General features: G+C 42.0%; 2 protein-coding genes across 4 annotated transcripts in view; one reads left to right on the forward strand and one right to left on the reverse strand.

Moving 5' to 3' along the window:
- LOC141094783 (transcription factor Sox-12-like) overlaps window positions 1-12,131 on the reverse strand; it is a 32,786-nt gene extending 20,655 nt beyond the window's left edge. The window contains exons 1-4 of one of the 2 annotated variants that reach the window (XM_073580738.1): window positions 11,996-12,131; window positions 7,777-7,881; window positions 7,320-7,465; window positions 907-1,092 (exon numbers count right to left, since the gene is read on the reverse strand). The gene's annotated coding sequence lies outside the window, so the exon portion shown is untranslated. Of the gene's footprint in view, window positions 1-906; window positions 1,093-7,319; window positions 7,466-7,776; window positions 7,914-11,995 lie in introns of those variants that run through there. The other variant, XM_073580737.1, reaches the window with a different exon arrangement.
- On the forward strand, window positions 6,928-17,207 carry LOC141094782 (purine nucleoside phosphorylase-like). 2 transcript variants are annotated; one of them, XM_073580735.1, is made up of 6 exons: window positions 6,928-7,073; window positions 7,784-7,947; window positions 9,221-9,324; window positions 12,039-12,214; window positions 12,645-12,841; window positions 16,856-17,207. In XM_073580735.1, exons 1-6 carry the CDS (start codon window positions 7,018-7,020, stop codon window positions 17,083-17,085), a joined length of 927 nt encoding a protein of 308 aa, XP_073436836.1. In that variant the 5' UTR covers window positions 6,928-7,017; the 3' UTR covers window positions 17,086-17,207. The 2 variants fall into 2 exon arrangements, with proteins under 2 accessions (XP_073436836.1, XP_073436837.1); XM_073580736.1 differs by having other exon boundaries at window positions 12,645-12,835.
- Window positions 17,208-19,041: the final 1,834 nt, after the last annotated feature.

Below are 19,041 nucleotides of genomic sequence, written 5' to 3' on the forward strand. Positions count from 1 at the left end.
ACCAAGATGGGCACATTACTACAAGATGGGGATATTGCTACAAGAGTGGTAACAAAAACAAACAAAAAAAAAAAACCAGGATGGGGACATTACTACAAAATGAGGACATCGATAGGGACATTACTACAAAGATGATGACCAGTACAGGAACATTACTACAAGATAAGGATCAGGATGGGGACATTACTACAAGATGAGGACCTGGATGGAGATATTACCACAAAAAAGGGACCATAATGGAGACATAACACCAAGATGAGTATCAAGATGAAAACATTACACCAAGATGATGCATTACTACAATAAGGGACCTGGATAGGGCGTTACTACAAGAGGGAACCAGGATGAGGTGTTAATACAAGATGGGGACACTACTACAATATGGGGACCAGGATATGGGAAATTACAAAAATGTCTGCCAGAATTACTATATGTGCTAATTGTAAGACTATATTACTGTATGTGGCCAATGGGGGGAAACAACATTGTAAAAATATAAAAAAAAAACAAATAAAGCATGAAAAAATATTTTGCCACTGAAATAGCTGTTTCATATATAAACTAAACAAGTATACCAAAAATTTGCTCGTTTGTTATCGCTACATCCATAAAGACCCAAGCTATAAAACTGCCATAACCCATACAATTAATTCCATTTAAAAAACTAAAATAAACACTGCAAAAATGTTACAAAAAAATGGTCAAAAAATGTATAGCAAAAATGGTACTAAAAATGCCACTTTGTCGAACAAAGAACGCGGCCCCCCCAAATCAAATTTTTTTTCTATGTGCAGCCCATATACCCAACTAAGCAACCCCTGGCTTAGACAGATAATTGCAGAATTGATGTGAATATCATTACAGGCTCTACATTCATATTCAGCCAATTTTTGGTGCACAGTTTACCTGCCTTCCGGCATTTCTTCAGCCCTTCTGTGTTAAATAGGATTATTACAAGCTGCGGCCATTCTCAGGTCACTGTGATATCAGCTAAATTCTGCAATATGCATATTCAGCATTAGATAGTAATGTGTCTGTTGCAGATAGATAAGCAGAGCTTCATGGAAACTGAAGATCATAGGCTATAAACATCTAAAAAGAGAAGAAGATATGAAAAAAGATTAGAAGTACATAAAAATGGAATACACATAAAAAAGGCGCCTTGTGTTTCTTAAAGGGACCACAGACATAGAATAACCTTTCAAACATAACTTCACACAAGGGTCTACTAGGGGTGTAAATTGTCATCAGATCCCATCAAACATGGGAAATTCACCTACAAAATAATAATGTTTATTGTTAGGCTTGAAAGGTAATCTGTCACCAGGTATTTGCTACCAAATCTGACAGCAGCATAATGTACACAGAGACCCTGATTCCAGTGATGTGTCGCTTTCTGGGCTGCTTAGTGTAGCTTTAAAAAAAAAAAAAAATCACTGTTTTATAAGTAGTTATCCACAGAAGATTAGTAAATCTACTGCCAGTCCAACCATGACGATACCAATGATTGTCAGCTTTCTGCCTATGTACAGGGTAAATAGAAAGCTGCCATTCAGAGGTGTGGGCGGGGTTATAAAGAGCACAGCATTCAGAAAACTGCTAGATCTGCAGCATGAATCACAGTTTTTAATAAAAAATTCAGCACCCAGTTAAAAAAGTGACATATTCCTGGAATAAAGTTCTCTGTGTCTACATTATGCTGCTCTCAGATGAAGTAGCAAATAGCTAGTGACAGATTCACTTTAAAGATTCTTCTGTGAAAAGAAAAAACACATACTTAAATTCAATTTTATAAATTGCAAAAATACCTTAAATTAGCAAAAGACTACTACATCTCCAATCCTCAAGGTTGCTAGTTTCTTAAACAGATCATCGTGAAATTCCAGTCAGCTTGGAAATGTTTTTGCCTGGGAGAAACTTTGCTGATGCAATATAACTACCTTGTGTCTTGATGCTCTGTCTTCCACAACATCACCTTTGTAGCAGTTTGTCTGTTCCTCACCCAGTTTTAAGCCTGTTTATGTTTCAGTTAATGACTGTCTTTTAACATATGTCAGAAAATGATGAGCAATTTTACCTGTGTGGTATTATTGGCTACTCCTGAACCTGACTATAATCCTACAGAATCCCCAACTAGAAGAACTGATTTAGTTTTGAAGGTAAAGGGCGATCACACCAAATGTTGATTTAGATTTCTGTTTTGTTCTTTCACTGTGCAATTTTATTAATTAAAATAATCTATTAACACTTCTATTTTTGTAAGCATTCTTACTTTGCAGCATGTTTCTACACATGACTAAAATGTTTGCACAGTACTGTAGTTCAGGAGGTCTTATAATTGCACCCATTTCCAAACGGCGAATTGTACCAAAGACACTTCACCTTTAAATATTAAGGGCATCATACACAAAAACGCTGCATAAAACCAAGTTGTGACTAAATAGATTCTCTGGTCACATATCCAGCAATATGTCCTACAAAAATGAATGCCTTTATGACTGATTTATGCCACAATGGACTGTCAGCTCTTGGGATCAGCATACATGTATATCATATGTCACATGAGCGGAGTCAAACGCGGCTACAGAATGTAATAAGGTTATGATGGCGGTGATTTGATGCTGACACATGCATGAAGGCAGGATATTGGAAAATCTATGGCCTTGATATATGGAAGTGAACAACAATCTGCCCTGTGTTATTTAATTGAGAACATGAGGTTGCTCCATTTCCTGATAAAAGATGTGATGGGGGCGGGGGAGTAATTGATAAATTAAATCAACGCTAAGGATCCTTGGCTCGAAGTCTCTGTAAAGTGTGGTGCATTTATCACTGGACGATTTAAAGGGCAATTTATTTTATAGAAATGTGTTAGTATCCATATACAAAGATATGGGGCTAAGAGTAATTTACCTAAAAATGGCTTAGGACCATAATGCTTTGTAGAATTCAATCATCTCCTTGTCTAATTGCATCTCTCACTCCAAACATGAAAGTTTTTATTGGGATAGAACAAGGCAGTAAAATACCTCAGAGCAGGATAAAACTTTCTGAAGCATTTTTTGGCGAATTTACACTAAAGTTATTGCAAATAAAAAGTAGAGTCTCTGGGTAAAAGCATGTTCTTATCCTGTACTGATCCTGAGTTACATCCTGTATTATACTCCAGAGCTGCACTCACTATTCTGCTGGTGCACTCACTGTGTACATGCATTACATTACTTATCCTGTACTGATCCTGAGTTACATCCTGTATTATCCTCCAGAGCTGCACTCACTGTTCTGCTGGTGCACTCACTGTGTACATGCATTACATTACTTATCCTGTACTGATCCTGAGTTACATCCTGTATTATACTCCAGAGCTGCACTCACTATTCTGCTGATGCAGTCACTGTGTACATACATTACATTACTTATCCTGTACTGATCCTGAGTTACATCCTGCATTATACACCAGAGCTGCACTCACTATTCTGCTGGTGCAGTCACTGTGTACATACATTACATTACTTATCCTGTACTGATCCTGAGATACGTCCTGTATTATACTCCAGAGCTGCACTCACTATTCTGCTGGTGGAGTCACTGTGTACATACATTACATATCCTGTACTGATCCTGAGTTACATCCTGTATTATACTCCAGAGCTGCACTCACTATTCTGCTGGTGGAGACAATGTGTACATACATGACATTACTTATCTGAAACTGATCCTGAGTTGCATCCTGTATTATACTCCAGAGCTGCATTCACTATTCTGCTGGTGGAATCACTGTGTACATACATTACATTACTTATCCTGTACTGATCCTGTGTTACATCCTGCATTATACTCCAGAGCTGCACTCACTATTCTGCTGGTGGAGACAATGTGTACATACATTACATTACTTATCTGAAACTGATCCTGAGTTGCATCCTGTATTATACTCCAGAGCTGCACTCACTATTCTGCTGGTGGAATCACTGTGTACATACATTACATTACTTATCCTGTACTGATCCTGTGTTACATCCTGCATTATACTCCAGAGCTGCACTCACTATTCTGCTGGTGGAGTCACTATGTACATACATTACTTATCCTGTACTGATCCTGAGTTACATCCTGTATTATACTCCAGAGCTGCACTCACTATTCTGCTGGTGGAATCACTGTGTACATACATTACATTACTTATCCTGTACTGATCCTGAGTTACATCCTGTATTATACTCCAGAGCTGCACTCACTATTCTGCTGGTGGAGACACTGGGTACATACATTACTGTTGAGAACTCATTTTCTGGTCTGCCTCTGGTTTCTGGTGAGGGAACTGTTTGTGCTGACAGAGGAGTCGTGAGTTCTCTTTCCGGGCTCCCTCTAGTGGTGGCAGGAGGTAATGAAGCTGATCTAATTAACAGAGACCTGCCACCTGATAATGAGGATGACGATTGGACATCTGGAGTCTCAGACTGGATTTATGACAGCCAACTCCATATTCCCATGCTGGTGATTTTTTTCCTGCCTCCTGAGGTCTTGGTTTCCAGCTCAGTTCCTGTCTTCTCAAGCTAAGTTTTCTCTGCTAATGTTGACATTTGATTTGGTTTTGTCTATTCAGTTTTTGTGTGGTCAGCCAGCCCTGGCTGGGGCTGTGTTGAATTTCCACTCTTATGTTACTGAATGTGCCAGTTTGCTTTTTGTCCCTTATTAGATTGGCCTTTTTTTGCTCTGCTATCAGAATATGCCAGCGTTGCTGATATAGTGGGTGAAGTCTAGTGACTTCAGGGGTTTTTTTTTGCTATCAGAAGTGTTGGACATTTTGTGCAGGGTTTTTTGGCGTGATTGCAGACAGTATCTTTCCTTTCCTGTCCTTTCTAGTCAGTGTGGGCCCCATTATTTGCTCAGCCTATTTTCCTACCTGTGTTTGTGCTTTCATCTTTTTTCACCGTCAATACATGTGTGGGGGCTATCTATTCCTTTGGGGTCTGCCCTGGGGCAGTTTAGATTTTCCCTTTTCTTGCTTTAGATTTATTTAGTCCTCCGGCTGTGACGAGGCGTCTAGAATCATCGTAGGTACGCTCCACGGCTGCTGTTAGTTGTGTGGTTAGGATCAGGGGTCTGCAATCTGCGTAGTTACCAACCTCTCTGGTTTTCTGTGACTTAGCTTGGTTTTGTTTTCCTCCTCGGTGACCCAATCATAACACATTACATTACTTATTCTGTACTGATCCTGAGTTACATCCTGTATTATACTCCAGAGCTGCACTCACTATTCTGTTGGTGGAATCACTGTGTACATACATTACATTACTTATCTGTAACTGATCCTGAGTTGCATCCTGTATTATACTCTAGAGCTGCACTCACTATTCTGCAGGTGGAGTCACTGTGTACTTACATTACTTATCCTGTACAGATCCTGAGTTACATCCTGTATTATACTCCAGAGCTGCACTCACTATTCTGCTGGTGGAGTCACTGCGCACATACATTACATTACTTATCCCGTACAGATCCTGAGTTGCATCCTGTATTATACTCCAGAGCTGCACTCACTATTCTGCTGGTGGAGTCACTGTGTACATACATTACATTACTTATCCTGTACTGATCCTGAGTTACATCCTGTATTATACTCCAGAGCTGCACTCACTATTCTGCTGGTGGAGTCACTGTGTGCATACATTACATTACTTATCCTCTACTGATCCTGAGTTATATCCTGTATTATACTCCAGAGCTGCACTCACTATTCTGCTGGTGGAGTCACTGTGTACATACATTACATTACTTATCCTGGGTTGATCCAGAGTTAAATTATGCATAATAGTCAATAGTGAGTGCAGCTCTGAAGTATAAGGCTGTGTTCACAACATACATTTGCAATGTGTTCTTTTGCCATGATTTTCCATATATGCGGTAAAATTGCTGTGGTTTCACTGAATTTTGGAGACTCACAGACTAAAAAAAAAAAAAAAAAAGCACATTGCAAACACATCATGTGAACACAGCCTAATACAGGATACATCATTGGATCAGCAGAGGATGTGTGATGTATAGTGACCCTGCTGGTAGAATAGTGAGTGCAGCTCCAGAGGATATCACTCCTAGTCCTATATCCTGTAGAGGTGAAATCTTCCACCTTTTGCTGATGGTTCAGTGTCCTATAGGTGTTTTACATTCTGTAAATATCTGACATGATTATCTTCAAGGAAAGAATGAATCAGACAGGCTCCAATCCACCATGCTCAATACCGATATAGAATCCTTCCCCATAATTTTTTGGCATCCGCATGCATCCGTCAAAGTGTGAAAAAACAGATCCGTTTCCGTTTTGCTGCAAACGGATCCGCGGTAGCCACTAATGGAAGTCTACGGGACAAAAAAAACGAATCCTCAAAAAAAAATAAAATGGCGGATCCGTTTTTTAAAGGGAAATTACGGATTTAGATGGATTTTAAAAAACGGAAGTGTGATCCAGGCCTAAATTGTCTGCAGATATCAAGTGTGTGATCACCAATATGCCAAGGGTGGTGTGAGAGGACTTTGAAAAAAAATAGAAAAACATGGCTTTTTTTTAAATCAAAAACAACATCATTTTTTACATTTAAAGTTATTTTAACAGCTCACTGCCCCTGCTGTGGTCGGTAGTTGCTTCAGAGGATTGTTATTTGGTCATATAGTATGTAAACATCTGTGATTGCAGCTCAGATCCAATGAAGTCAACAGAGAGCTGCAATACCATACACAGCCTGTGGACAGGTGTGGCACTGTTCTTTGAAGACAATATACAGTTTTTCTTAATTGTGTAACACCCCTTTAAGACATGGCAACAATCGGTCAAAGTGGTGGAATAGGCAGTGGCAGGCACACCCCATGACCGCTGGGAGGCTGCACCACACTCCCCCTTCTGTCCCACACTCCAATCCTAACCCTATGTCTGTCTTGTGCAAATTATTAACTCCAGCCTCAGGCCATTTTAGACATCCTTATATTCCTGGTTAAGAATTAGGATTGCAGTAGAAACTTATGACGGCAAGTGAGAAGAGGCTCGGGGCAATAATGCACAGCAAGGAAGACCTCAGGTGAGAGTTCTGCTCTAGGGGTAAAGCATATGGGGATTTCAATGGAGAGAAATACTTATATCCCTGTCAATAATATATACATATATTCTGCATTCCAGGTGAGATCCTAAGGGAAGAGCATATATATATATATATATATATATATATATATATATATATATATATATATATATATACACATCAACCCCTGAAGAAGAAGCGTTATGCTTCGAAACGCGTAGGGATTAAAGGGTTAACTTTTTTAACCTTGTCTAGTATGTTCTTCTTTGTCATATGCTGACCCCTCCTGCGGGTGCTCTGTATATCCGACTGTCTCCTTCATGTGCTGTTCTGTTGTATTTGCTCCATCCTGCAACTTCTTGCCAAGGGTATTCCTTGTCCCATGAAATTGACTGCAAAAGAGGCACAGATTCAGCAAACGTCCAGATTAGGGGGATGGATCTTACAATGTTTCATAAATGGTGTCGGGAGGTTTTTAGCATTTATGTGACTGCAGAGAGGGGACAAGGATCCTCTGATGAGGTGGTAAGTATATCAGATTAACATATATGATGCTCATGTGTAGGAATCGGGCAGAACTATGAAGATTTTACCCATTCCAACCATTCTCGAATTTTATACTTGCACATTTTCATAATTATCCCCTATAATCCCCTAACTCCTCCGCCATGATGTCTGATCCTTGTTGCTTTCTAACACTTACCCAACAGATATGAAGACTGTGAGGAGACGGCTCGGTGGCTCCTGGATCGGATCCAGTGTCCTCCAGACATTGCCATCATCTGTGGTACTGGCTTGGGACTCCTGGCTGAGACAATAACCAGCCACAAAACCTTTAACTACAGCCAGATCCCACATTTTCCAGAAAGTACTGGTGTGTAGCCGCCACATAACCTGCGAATGATTTATACATCACTATGAGGCCGGGGTCAGACTTATGAGAAACTCGGCCGAGTTTCTCATAAGTCTGACCCCGGCTTTAGGGCTTGTGCAAATGACCGTTTTAGGCTAATGAGTGATATCTATGGTTTTGATGGGTCGCACTCATAGCAATGTTATTCTGTGGGGTTTCCTCAGACCAAGTGGTTAAAAAAAAAAAAAAAAAAATCGGACTGGACTCAGATGTCATCCAAGTGTGGTCCCATTTTCACAGTTTGACATCATTTCTTTTTTATGATCTCCACCTCTGGGAAAATCGGATCTGACTCTGTTCAAACTGGATAGACAGAAACCGGTCTTCTGCACATGCCCTTAGGGTGTGTTCACACGTAGCAGATTATCTGCAGATATTCCATCTGGATTTTGTTAGGATATATATGCAGTGTATGGCCGGGGTCACACTTGCGAGAAACTCGCACGAGTCTAGCATCTCAATACCCGGCACTCGGGACTGGAGCGCTCATATGCATAGAAATACATGCAGTTGCACATTCCGGTCCCGAGTGCCGGCGGCAGTGCCCCGGGTATTGAGACACGAGATTTGTGCGAGTTTCTCGCAAGTGTGACCCCGGCCTATGAGAAATTCCAGCTAAGTGATTGCGATTTGGAAAAATCTCATGCAAGCACTGCGGCATTTGAAGTTGTAAAAAGTCCCAGGCTCGGTGTATTTTTTAACATCAGTTTATGCTGCGTGTTTTCTGCGGTTCTATTGCAGTTATTAGCACATTGACTTTAAGAATGTGTGTAAAATCCACAGAGTCTTATATTTATCAGTCTTTCCAACATTTCCAAGTACAAATTTGTAGTTTCCACCTTTTTTTTTTTTATTATATCTTTCTGTTGGCATTCTCAGAACTAATCCGCAGTTGGAATTTTGCACTGATTTTCGCACATTTCTGCTGTAAAATCCAGAACAAAATCTGCATAAAGTATTCCAGATTAGCAGCTGCGAAAACATGTGGATTTCTGGCACAAAACTGTGGAAGTAGTAGTCAGAAATTCTGCAATGACTGGACAAGCCCAGGGGTACACATATTTGGGAATTACATACAACAATGTGCACCAGATTTCAGGTTCCAACATTTTTAGATTTCAATGAACATGTTACATGTCTCCTCTACTCTTTGTACCTTTCTGCCAGGCCAATTTGTGGTGCATGGACAGCCCCAGAAGTGATGTACCTGATGGATTTTTTTTTTTCATTTCAGTGGTGGGACACTCGGGGCAGCTGGTGTTTGGCAATCTGCAGGGCAAGTCATGCGTCTGTATGAAAGGCCGATTCCATGTGTATGAAGGATATCCCTTGTGGAAAGTAAGACCTGAGATCTCTGCATGTGACAACCTGCTGATCTGCTGTGTGTGATCCTGGTACCCACTGGCCCTCAACACCACTCCTTCTTAAAGGGCAGTTGTTACATGACCGCCGCCAAGCCGCTGGTCTCCCTCTGTATGTGTTAGCATGGGCTCAATTCAGAATGGTTGTCAGTCTGGCTACTAGATATGCTGCCTAACAACCACCATGTCAAAGGGGTCGTCAGGCAACAAAACCCTCACAACCTAAGGGACAATAAGAGCAAGGAAGCTAAGGAGGAATTTAGGCCATTCTGCTTTAGCAAGTTCCTGAACAGCTACAGTTTGGTGAACACTGCACAGGACCACATCTCCTGTATAAATGGACACTGCACAGAACCACTTCTGTTATTCTGTATATATGGACACGGCACAGTACCACTTCTATTATTCTGTATATATGGACACGGCACAGTACCACTTCTATTATTCTGTATATATGGACACTGCACAGTACCACTTCTCCTGTATATATGGACACAGCACAGTACCACTTCTCCTGTATATATGGACACCGCACAGTACCACTTCCCTTATTCTGTATATATGGACACTGCACAGTACCACTTTTCTTCTGTCTATATGGACACTGCACAGTACCACTTCTCTTCTGTCTATATGGACACTGCACAGTACCACTTCTGTTATTCTGTATATATGGACACCGCACAGTACCACTTCCCTTATTCTGTATATATGGACACTGCACAGTACCACTTTTCTTCTGTCTATATGGACACTGCACAGTACCACTTTTCTTCTGTCTATATGGACACTGCACAGTACCACTTCTCTTCTGTCTATATGGACACTGCACAGTACCACTTCTCTTCTGTCTATATGGACACTGCACAGTACCATTTCTGTTATTCTGTATATATGGACACTGCACAGTACCACTTCTATTATTCTGTATATATGGACACTGCACAGTACCACTTTTCTTCTGTATATATGGACACTGCACAGCACCACTTCCCTTATTCTGTATATATGGACAATGCACAATACCACTTTTATTATTTCTATATGGACACTGGACAGTACCACTTTTCTTCTGTATATATGGACTGCACAGTACCACTTCTGTTATTCTGCATATATGGACAGTGCACAGTACCACTTCTCTTATTTTGTATATATGGACACTGCACAGTACAACTTCTCCTATTCTGTATATATGGACACTGCACAGTACCACTTCTCCTATCCTGTATATATGGACACTACACAGCACTTCTCCTATTCTGTATATATGGACACTGCACAGTACTACTCCTCTTAATCTGTATACATGGACACTGCACAGTACCACTTCCCTTATTCTGTATATATGGACACTGCACAGCACTTCTCCTATTCTGTATATATGGACACTGCACAGTACTACTCCTCTTAATCTGTATACATGGACACTGCACAGTAACACTTCCATTATTCTGTATATATGGACACTGCACAGCACCACTTCTCTTATTCTGTATATATGGACACCACACAGCACCACTTCTCCTATTCTGTATATATGGACACCGCACAGTACCACTTCTCCTATTCTGTATATATGGACACTGCACAGTACCACTTCTATTATTCTGCATATATGGACACTGCACAGTACCACTTCTGTTATCCTGTATGTATGAACACTGCACAATAGCACCTCTCTTATTCTGTATATATGAGCACGGCACAGTACCACTTCTCTTATTCTGCATATATGGACACTGCACAGTACCACTTCTCTTATTCTGTATATAAGGACACTGCACAGTACCACTTCTGTTACCCTGTATGTATGAACACTGCACAGTACCACCTCTCTTATTCTGTATATATGGACACTGCACACTACCACTTCTTATTCTGTATATAAGGACACTGCACAGTACAACTTCTGTTATCCTGTATGTATGAACACTGCACAGTACCACCTCTCTTATTCTCTATATATGGACACTGCACAGTACCACTTATCTTATTCTGCATATATGGACACTGCACAGTACCACTTATCTTATTCTGTAAATAAGGACACTGCACAGTACCACTTCTGTTATCCTGTATGTATGAACACTGCACAGTACCACTTCTCTTATTCTGCATATATGGACACTGCACAGTACCACTTATCTTATTCTGTATATATGGACACTGCACAGTACCACTTCTCTTATTCTGTATATAAGGATACTGCACAGTACCACTTCTCTTATTCTGTATATAAGGACACTGCACAGTACCACTTCTGTTATCCTGTATGTATGAACACTGCACAGTACCACTTATGTTATCCTGTATGTATGAACACTGCACAGTACCACCTCTCTTTCATATATGGATACTGCACAGAATCACCTCTTTCACGGCCGCAAATACGGCCCCCCGGCGCACCGTGGAATTTTTGCGGGCCGATTTTGCGGCCCCATAGGAATCTATTGGGGACCAAAATTGGCCCACAAAAACACGGGAAGTGTAAAAGCAGCCTTACACGGTTCTGCTTCCTTATAATTACGGGTACAGGGATGAAGTCTCAGGATTTGCACACATAGATAATTGCCCAGCACAGTACCACTTCCAAGATACAGTTTATTCCATGAATGTACAGGAAGGTTCAACACTGTACTTATTACCTTTACCCTCTCAGTCTGTGACATTCTGGCAATCTCACTCCAGGTCACTTTCCCAATCAGAGTGTTTAAGTTGCTGGGAGTAAAGGTCCTGATGGTGACAAATGCAGCTGGGTCGCTCTGTGAGACGTACAGACCGGGAGACCTGATGATAATCCGGGATCATATCAACATGCCGGGACTGGCTGCTCTGAACCCTCTAAGAGGACCCAACGATGAGAGGTGACCACCAAGGGGGTGATCCAACCTAGTAATGAACTACAAGTCCCAGCATGCCTACACAGCTTTTGCTTGGCACTATTCAAAACCTGGAGAGTAAAAATAAAATGTCTAGATAAGATCTACAGATACATGTCACTTTATCTATGTAATCTTATAATAATATCATGATACTGTAAAGAGGTTCTGTAGATAAAGGTACCATGCTTTGAATCACAGCTGCTGCAGAATTTCTTTCATATTGATTCTTTTTTTAAAATAGGCAGCAACTGTGGTCTATATGGTGATGTACCATATACTAGTAAGAAAAATGTATTATATATTGGATGTATAGCACACGGACACAGCTGCTGCTTCAGAACCTTTTTGAGACCAAAATTTCCTTCAAGCACGGTCTATTGAGGAGTAAGATATTTTTTTAATTCTCTTGCAGGTTTGGCCCACGGTTTCCCTCCCTCTGGGACACGTATGATCGTGACCTGCGTATCACTGCTCTCGAGATCACCCAAAAGCTCGGTCAATCGGATCTCACCCACGAAGGCGTTTACTGCATGGTGGGAGGGCCAAACTTTGAGTCAGTTGCAGAAGCCAAATTTCTACAGAGACTGGGGGCAGATGCTGTAGGCAAGTGTAAGGGATGGGAACTTGGAAGCAGTGCTAATATGTTTATTATAACACTGTCCCTATGTACAAGAATACAACTACTATAATTCTGCCCCATATGTACAGGAACATAACTACTATAATACTGCCCCCTATGTAGAAGAATACAACTACTATAATACTGTCCCATATGTACAAGTATATAACTACTATAATACTGCTCCCTATGTAAAAGAATATAACTACTATAATACTGCCCCTATGTACAAGAATATAGCTACTATAATACTGCCCCATGTACAAGAATATAGCTACTATAATACTGCCCCTATGTACAAGAATAGAACTACTATAATACTGCCCCCATGTACAAGAATATAGCTACTATAATACTGCTCCCTATGTAAAAGAATATAACTACTATAATACTGCCCCTATGTACAAGAATATAACTACTATAATACTGCGCCTATGTACAAGAATATAACTACTATAATACTACCCCTATGTACAAGAATATAACTACTATAATACTGCTCCTATGTACAAGAATATAACTACAATAATACTGCCCCTATGTACAAGAATATAACTACTATAATACTGCCCCTATGTACAAGAATATAGCTACTATAATACTGCTCCCTATGTAAAAGAATATAACTACTATAATACTGCCCCTATGTACAAGAATATAACTACTATAATACTGCGCCTATGTACAAGAATATAACTACTATAATACTACCCCTATATACAAGAATATAACTACTATAATACTGCTCCTATGTACAAGAATATAACTACTATGATACTGCCCCTATGTACAAGAATATAACTACTATAATACTGCCCCTATGTACAAGAATATAACTACTGTAATACTGCTCCCTATGTACAAGAATATAACTACTATAATACTGCTCCTATGTACAAGAATATAACTACTATGATACTGCCCCTATGTACAAGAATATAACTACTATAATACTGCCCCTATGTACAAGAATATAACTACTGTAATACTGCTCCCTATGTACAAGAATATATTTACAATTCTACCCCCTGGGTACAAGAATATAAGTACTATACGGGTATGTTTACACGTTGTATTTTTGCTGCATTTTGTATGCCAATTTAAAGCTGCTTTTTATATTACCACCAAAATCTAGGAGATTTCAGAAATCTCATGCACACATTGTTTTTTTTTTCCTGACTGAATTGGAAAACTGCAGCATGTCACTTCTTGCAGCGCTTTTTTCACCCCAAAGAAAGCAATGAGTAAGTGCAAACAAGGAGCAAAAAACATTACCATTAGTTTTTGCTGCCTTTTAGTTAAAATAAAGCAGGTACAGAAGTATTTGAAACCCATATACTGTCCCCCATGTACATTATAGAGCTTCTATAATTCTTCCCATCCCCCCAAGTAGTACGAGACTATAGGTAAAAGGTTCTCCGGAGTGCCTCACTGTCCGTAAACACAATTATGGCAGCCTTCTTCTCTGCCCTCCACCTATTAGTATACCGTTCCCCTATTGGAGTATCACGGCTGTGCACACAAGAATATTGCTCAGCTTGATTACTTCTAATAGGGGAAGCTCCATGATTTATGCTCAGGTTTGTGTGGCAGATAACACAGCCTGTCATCTGTGCTGCCGCCCTGCTTTCAGTTAGAGAGGCAGAGGTGTTTTGAAGAAGGGTCTCCCTGGGACACCCCATACCCATCTGCACAGAGGCACGTCAGGAACAGCTGTATAATCGGGCCTCCCAAATCATTTTGTAGGGCTTCATTGATTTTGGTGCCTCTTGTGAGAACTCTCTCTTCTGGACAGCGTGCTCGGATGTCAAGGCTGAACATAATAAACAGTCTGCGTGGACAATGACCCTGTACAGTGCAGGAAGAGAAAGTAGCAGAATCTGTCACTGTTATGTGGGTCCTATAGATGACACTGCTATGGGGGTGCTATAGAATGGCAACACCGTGATTGCAATCGTTATGGGGGCGCTGTAGTGTCTCTGTTAATGTGGGTACTGTGACTGGCTTGGTTATTAATGCTTTATGATGGTCACTGTAATGGAGGTACTGTGACTGGCACTGTTATGGGGGCCCTGTAACTATGACCACTATAAAGGCCCTCGCACTGTTATGGCTGTATTACAGGGTCACTGTTATGGGAGCATTATAGTGGGACTACATGAGGGTAGTGTGGCACAAGCTGTTTTGGGGGTACTGTGGCTAGTACTGAAACAGGGGCAATGTAGTTATGACCATTATAGGAGCACTGTGGTTGACACTGATATGGTGGCAGTGTTAGGGCAGCACAGTGGCTCAGTGGTTAGCACTGTTCCTTTGCAGCACTGGGGTCTGGGGATCAAATCCCACCATGGACAACATCTGCAAGGAGTTTGTATGTTCTCCCTGTGTTTGCGTGGGTTTCCTCAGGGTTCTCCGGTTTCCTCCCACTTTCCAAAGACATAATGGTTGGGGCTCACAATCTAGATTCCCTATGTGGACAGCGATGATGATGATGAAACTGTAAAGTACTGTGGAATATGTTAGCGCTATATAAACAACGCATAATAAATGAATGTTTTAGCCGTAGTGTGGAAGGCACTTTTTACTGTTACTCTCACAGGGTCACGGTATCTATGACCTCTATGGGGCGCTGTGTATTATGGTGGCTCCGATATAGTTTTATGGAGCAGTGTGGATTGCACTATTTTGGTGGCACTGTTAGGGCTGTACAATAGTGTCATCGTTATTAGGGGGGCATTATACTGTTGAGAGGGTACTGTGGATGCTTCTGCTACAGGGGCACTGTAGCTATGAGCATTATTGATGAGCTTGCTATGGCGGCACTGTTATAGGGCAGCACGGTGGCTCAGTGGTTAGCGCTGCAGCGCTGGGGTCCTGGGTTCGAATCCCACCATGGACAACATCTGCAAGGAGTTTGTATGTTCTCCCCGTGTTTGCATGGGTTTCCTCCGGGTACTCCGGTTTCCTCCCACACTCCAAAGACATACTGATAGGGAATTTAGATTGTGAGCCCCATCGGGGACAGTGATGATAATGTGTGCAAACTGTAAAGCGCTGCGGAATAAGTTAGCGCTATATAAAAATAAAGATTATTATTATTATAGCAGTACTATAGTGTCACTGTAAGGGGTATGGCTGGTACTACAGGGGCATTATTGGGCACTGTTAGGACTTCTGAGGTTCCTTTAACCTTTTCAAAACTGCAAAGTCGTGAAGCGACTAAGAGAAGCGACTGGTAAGTTCTTCAGGAGGTTACTGACTGGTAGCCGCTCACTAGTGTGCCTATATAGTTTAAGGAAAACATTGAGAGTGGCTGGAAAAATGATCAAAATACGCCAAAGTCGCGCCAGGAAAAACCTTCAAAATTTCTACGGGTGTCTAGAAGGCGCTGTGTGAACATACCTTAAGGGAACAATGTACAGGCTCAGTATGGGAACAGTGCTCTCAAACGCAAGTCTGCAATAGTAAATTTACAATTTCAGACCAATTTTTGTGAAAAATTTACTCATCCATCTGGGAGGGATATAGCAGTCACATATAAAGGCCACAAATTCTAAAAAAACGCATTCACTGCATTGGCACAACAGCCCTGCATTATAGTACAGCAGTGTACTCATACAGTGAGACTAATGAGTGCCCCCTACAGCTGGCACACAGTACTGCTGCACACTAGTATCCATCATATAGCGGGAGGGCAGCATCAGTTCATGATATACAGCGATTGTGGGACTACTCGTGTGTACAGTGGATTCCTTATAAATGATACTGAGCTCTATGTATGGGGAAGGGGGCCTAAAAGATCAATTCTGGCAGAGTGGAAAACTTTCATATCTGAGGGTTTTGATACATTGTATCCGGCCTGGAAAATCCATCAGACTGATACATTGTAGCAAACAATACAGGAGAGGAGGGAGAGATAGGTGTTGCTGATGTGTCTAGACAGTATGCAATTGTAACAAACCCTCATCTGTGGGAAGTCAGATCTTTACTCTTCTCCACACCAGGTATGAGTACGGCCCCAGAAGTGGTGGTGGCGAAGCATTGTGGGATGCGAGTCTTTGGCCTCTCGCTGATAACTAACCGCGTGGCCCAGGCGTACGAGATGCAGGAGTCGGTGAATCACAGCAGCGTCCTGGAGGTGGGGAAGCAGCGCTCGCAGCTCCTGCAGAGGCTCATCACCGACCTGGTCAGAAGCATCCAATTCCAGCAGGAGAACCAAGAACTGGCGGCATGAGGTGCACAGAGTACTTCCACAATAGTGATGCCAGGCAGATCAGTACCCGCCAGGGACTATAGCACCCATCATGTCACACTCTGCTGTATAATCATCCAGAAATAAAAGGCGCTGATCAGAAAGTATACTGTGATTTCTATAAATCAGCGACACACTACAACCTCCATCAGGAGCCTCTGTGTCTACCTCTATCATAGCCACACTACAACTCCCATCAGGAGCCTCTGTTACTACCTCTACCACAGAAACACTACAACCCCCATCAGGAGCCTCTGTGACTACCTCTACCATAGAAACACTACAACCCCCATCAGGAACCTCTGTGTCTACCTCTATCATAGCCACACTACAACCCCCATCAGGAGGCTCTGAGACTACCTCTACCAAAGAAACACTACAACCCCCATCAGAAGCCTCTGTGTCTACCTCTTTCACAGAAACACTACAACCCCCATAAGGAGCCTCTATGTCTACCTCTATCACAGAAACACTACAACCCCCATCAGGAGACTGTGACTACCTCTAGCATAGAAGCACTACAACCCCCATCAGGAGCCTCTGTGACTACCTCTACCATAGAAGCACTACAACCCCCATCAGGAGCCTCTGTGACTACCTCTACCATAGAAACACTACAACCCCCATCAGGAGCCTCTGTGACTACCTCTACCATAGAAACACTACAACCCCCATCAGGAGGCTGTGTGACTGCCTCTATCATAGAAACACTACAACCCCCATCACGAGGCTCTGTGACTGCCTCTATCATAGAAACACTACAACCCCCATCAGGAGACTGTGACTACCTCTACCATAGAAACACTACAACCCCCATCAAGAGCCTCTGTGACAACCTCTACCATAGAAACACAACAACCCCCATCAGGAGCCTCCGTGACTACCTCTACCATAGAAACACTACAACCCCCATCAGGAGCCTCTGTGACTACCTCTACCGTAGAAACACTACAACCCCCATCAGGAACCTCTGTGTCTACCCATATCATAGCCACACTACAACCCCCCATCAGGAGACTGTGACTACCTCTACCATAGAAACACTACAACCCCCATCAGGAGGCTCTGTGACTACCTCTATCATAGAAACACTACAACCCCCATCAGGAGACTGTGACTACCTCTACCATAGAAATACTACAACCCCCATCAGGAGACTGTGACTACTTCTACCATAGAAACACTACAACCCCATCAGGAGCCTCCGTGACTACCTCTACCATAGAAACACTACAACCCCCATCAGGAACCTCTGTGTCTACCTCTACCATAGAAACACTACAACCCCCATCAGGAGCCTCTGTGACTACCTCTACCATAGAAACACTACAACCCCCATCAGGAGACTGACTACCTCTACCATAGAAACACTACAACCCCCATCAGGAGCCTCTGTGACTACCTCTACCATAGAAACACTACAACCCCCATCAGGAACCTCTGTGTCTACCTCTATCATAGCCACACTACAACTCCCATCAGGAGGCTCTGTGACTGCCTCAACCATAGAAACACTACAACCCCCATCAGGAGACTATGACTACCTCTACCATAGAAATACTACAACCCCCATCAGGAGCCTCTGTGACTACCTCTACCACAGAAACACTACAACCCCCATCAAGAGCCTCTGTGACAACCTCTACCATAGAAACACTACAACCCCCATCAGGAGGCTCTGTGACTGCCTCTACCATAGAAACACTACAACCCCCATCAGGAGCCTCTGTGACTACCTCTACCATAGAAACACTACAACCCCCATCAGGAGACTGTGACTACCTCTACCATAGAAATACTACAACCCCCATCAGGAGACTATGACTACCTCTACCATAGAAACACTACAACCCCAATCAGGAGCCTCTGTGACTACCTCTACCATAGAAACACTACAACCCCCATCAGGAAACTCTGTGTCTACCTCTACCATAGAAA

The sequence above is a fragment of the Dendrobates tinctorius genome, unplaced genomic scaffold, assembly GCF_039654945.1.
Source record: "Dendrobates tinctorius isolate UK_male_01 unplaced genomic scaffold, ASM3965494v1 ptg000065l, whole genome shotgun sequence".
Lineage (NCBI taxonomy): Eukaryota > Metazoa > Chordata > Amphibia > Anura > Dendrobatidae > Dendrobates > Dendrobates tinctorius.

Bases quoted from the DNA above. Each gene is read 5' to 3' on its own strand.
- LOC141094782 (XM_073580735.1), top strand. From the start codon at position 7,018: ATGACGGCAAGTGAGAAGAGGCTCGGGGCAATAATGCACAGCAAGGAA. The intron at 7,074-7,783 runs GTGAGAGTTCTG...CTTACCCAACAG, and splicing joins CACAGCAAGGAAGACCTCAG to ATATGAAGACTGTGAGGAGA. The intron at 9,325-12,038 runs GTAAGACCTGAG...ATCTCACTCCAG, and splicing joins AAGGATATCCCTTGTGGAAA to GTCACTTTCCCAATCAGAGT.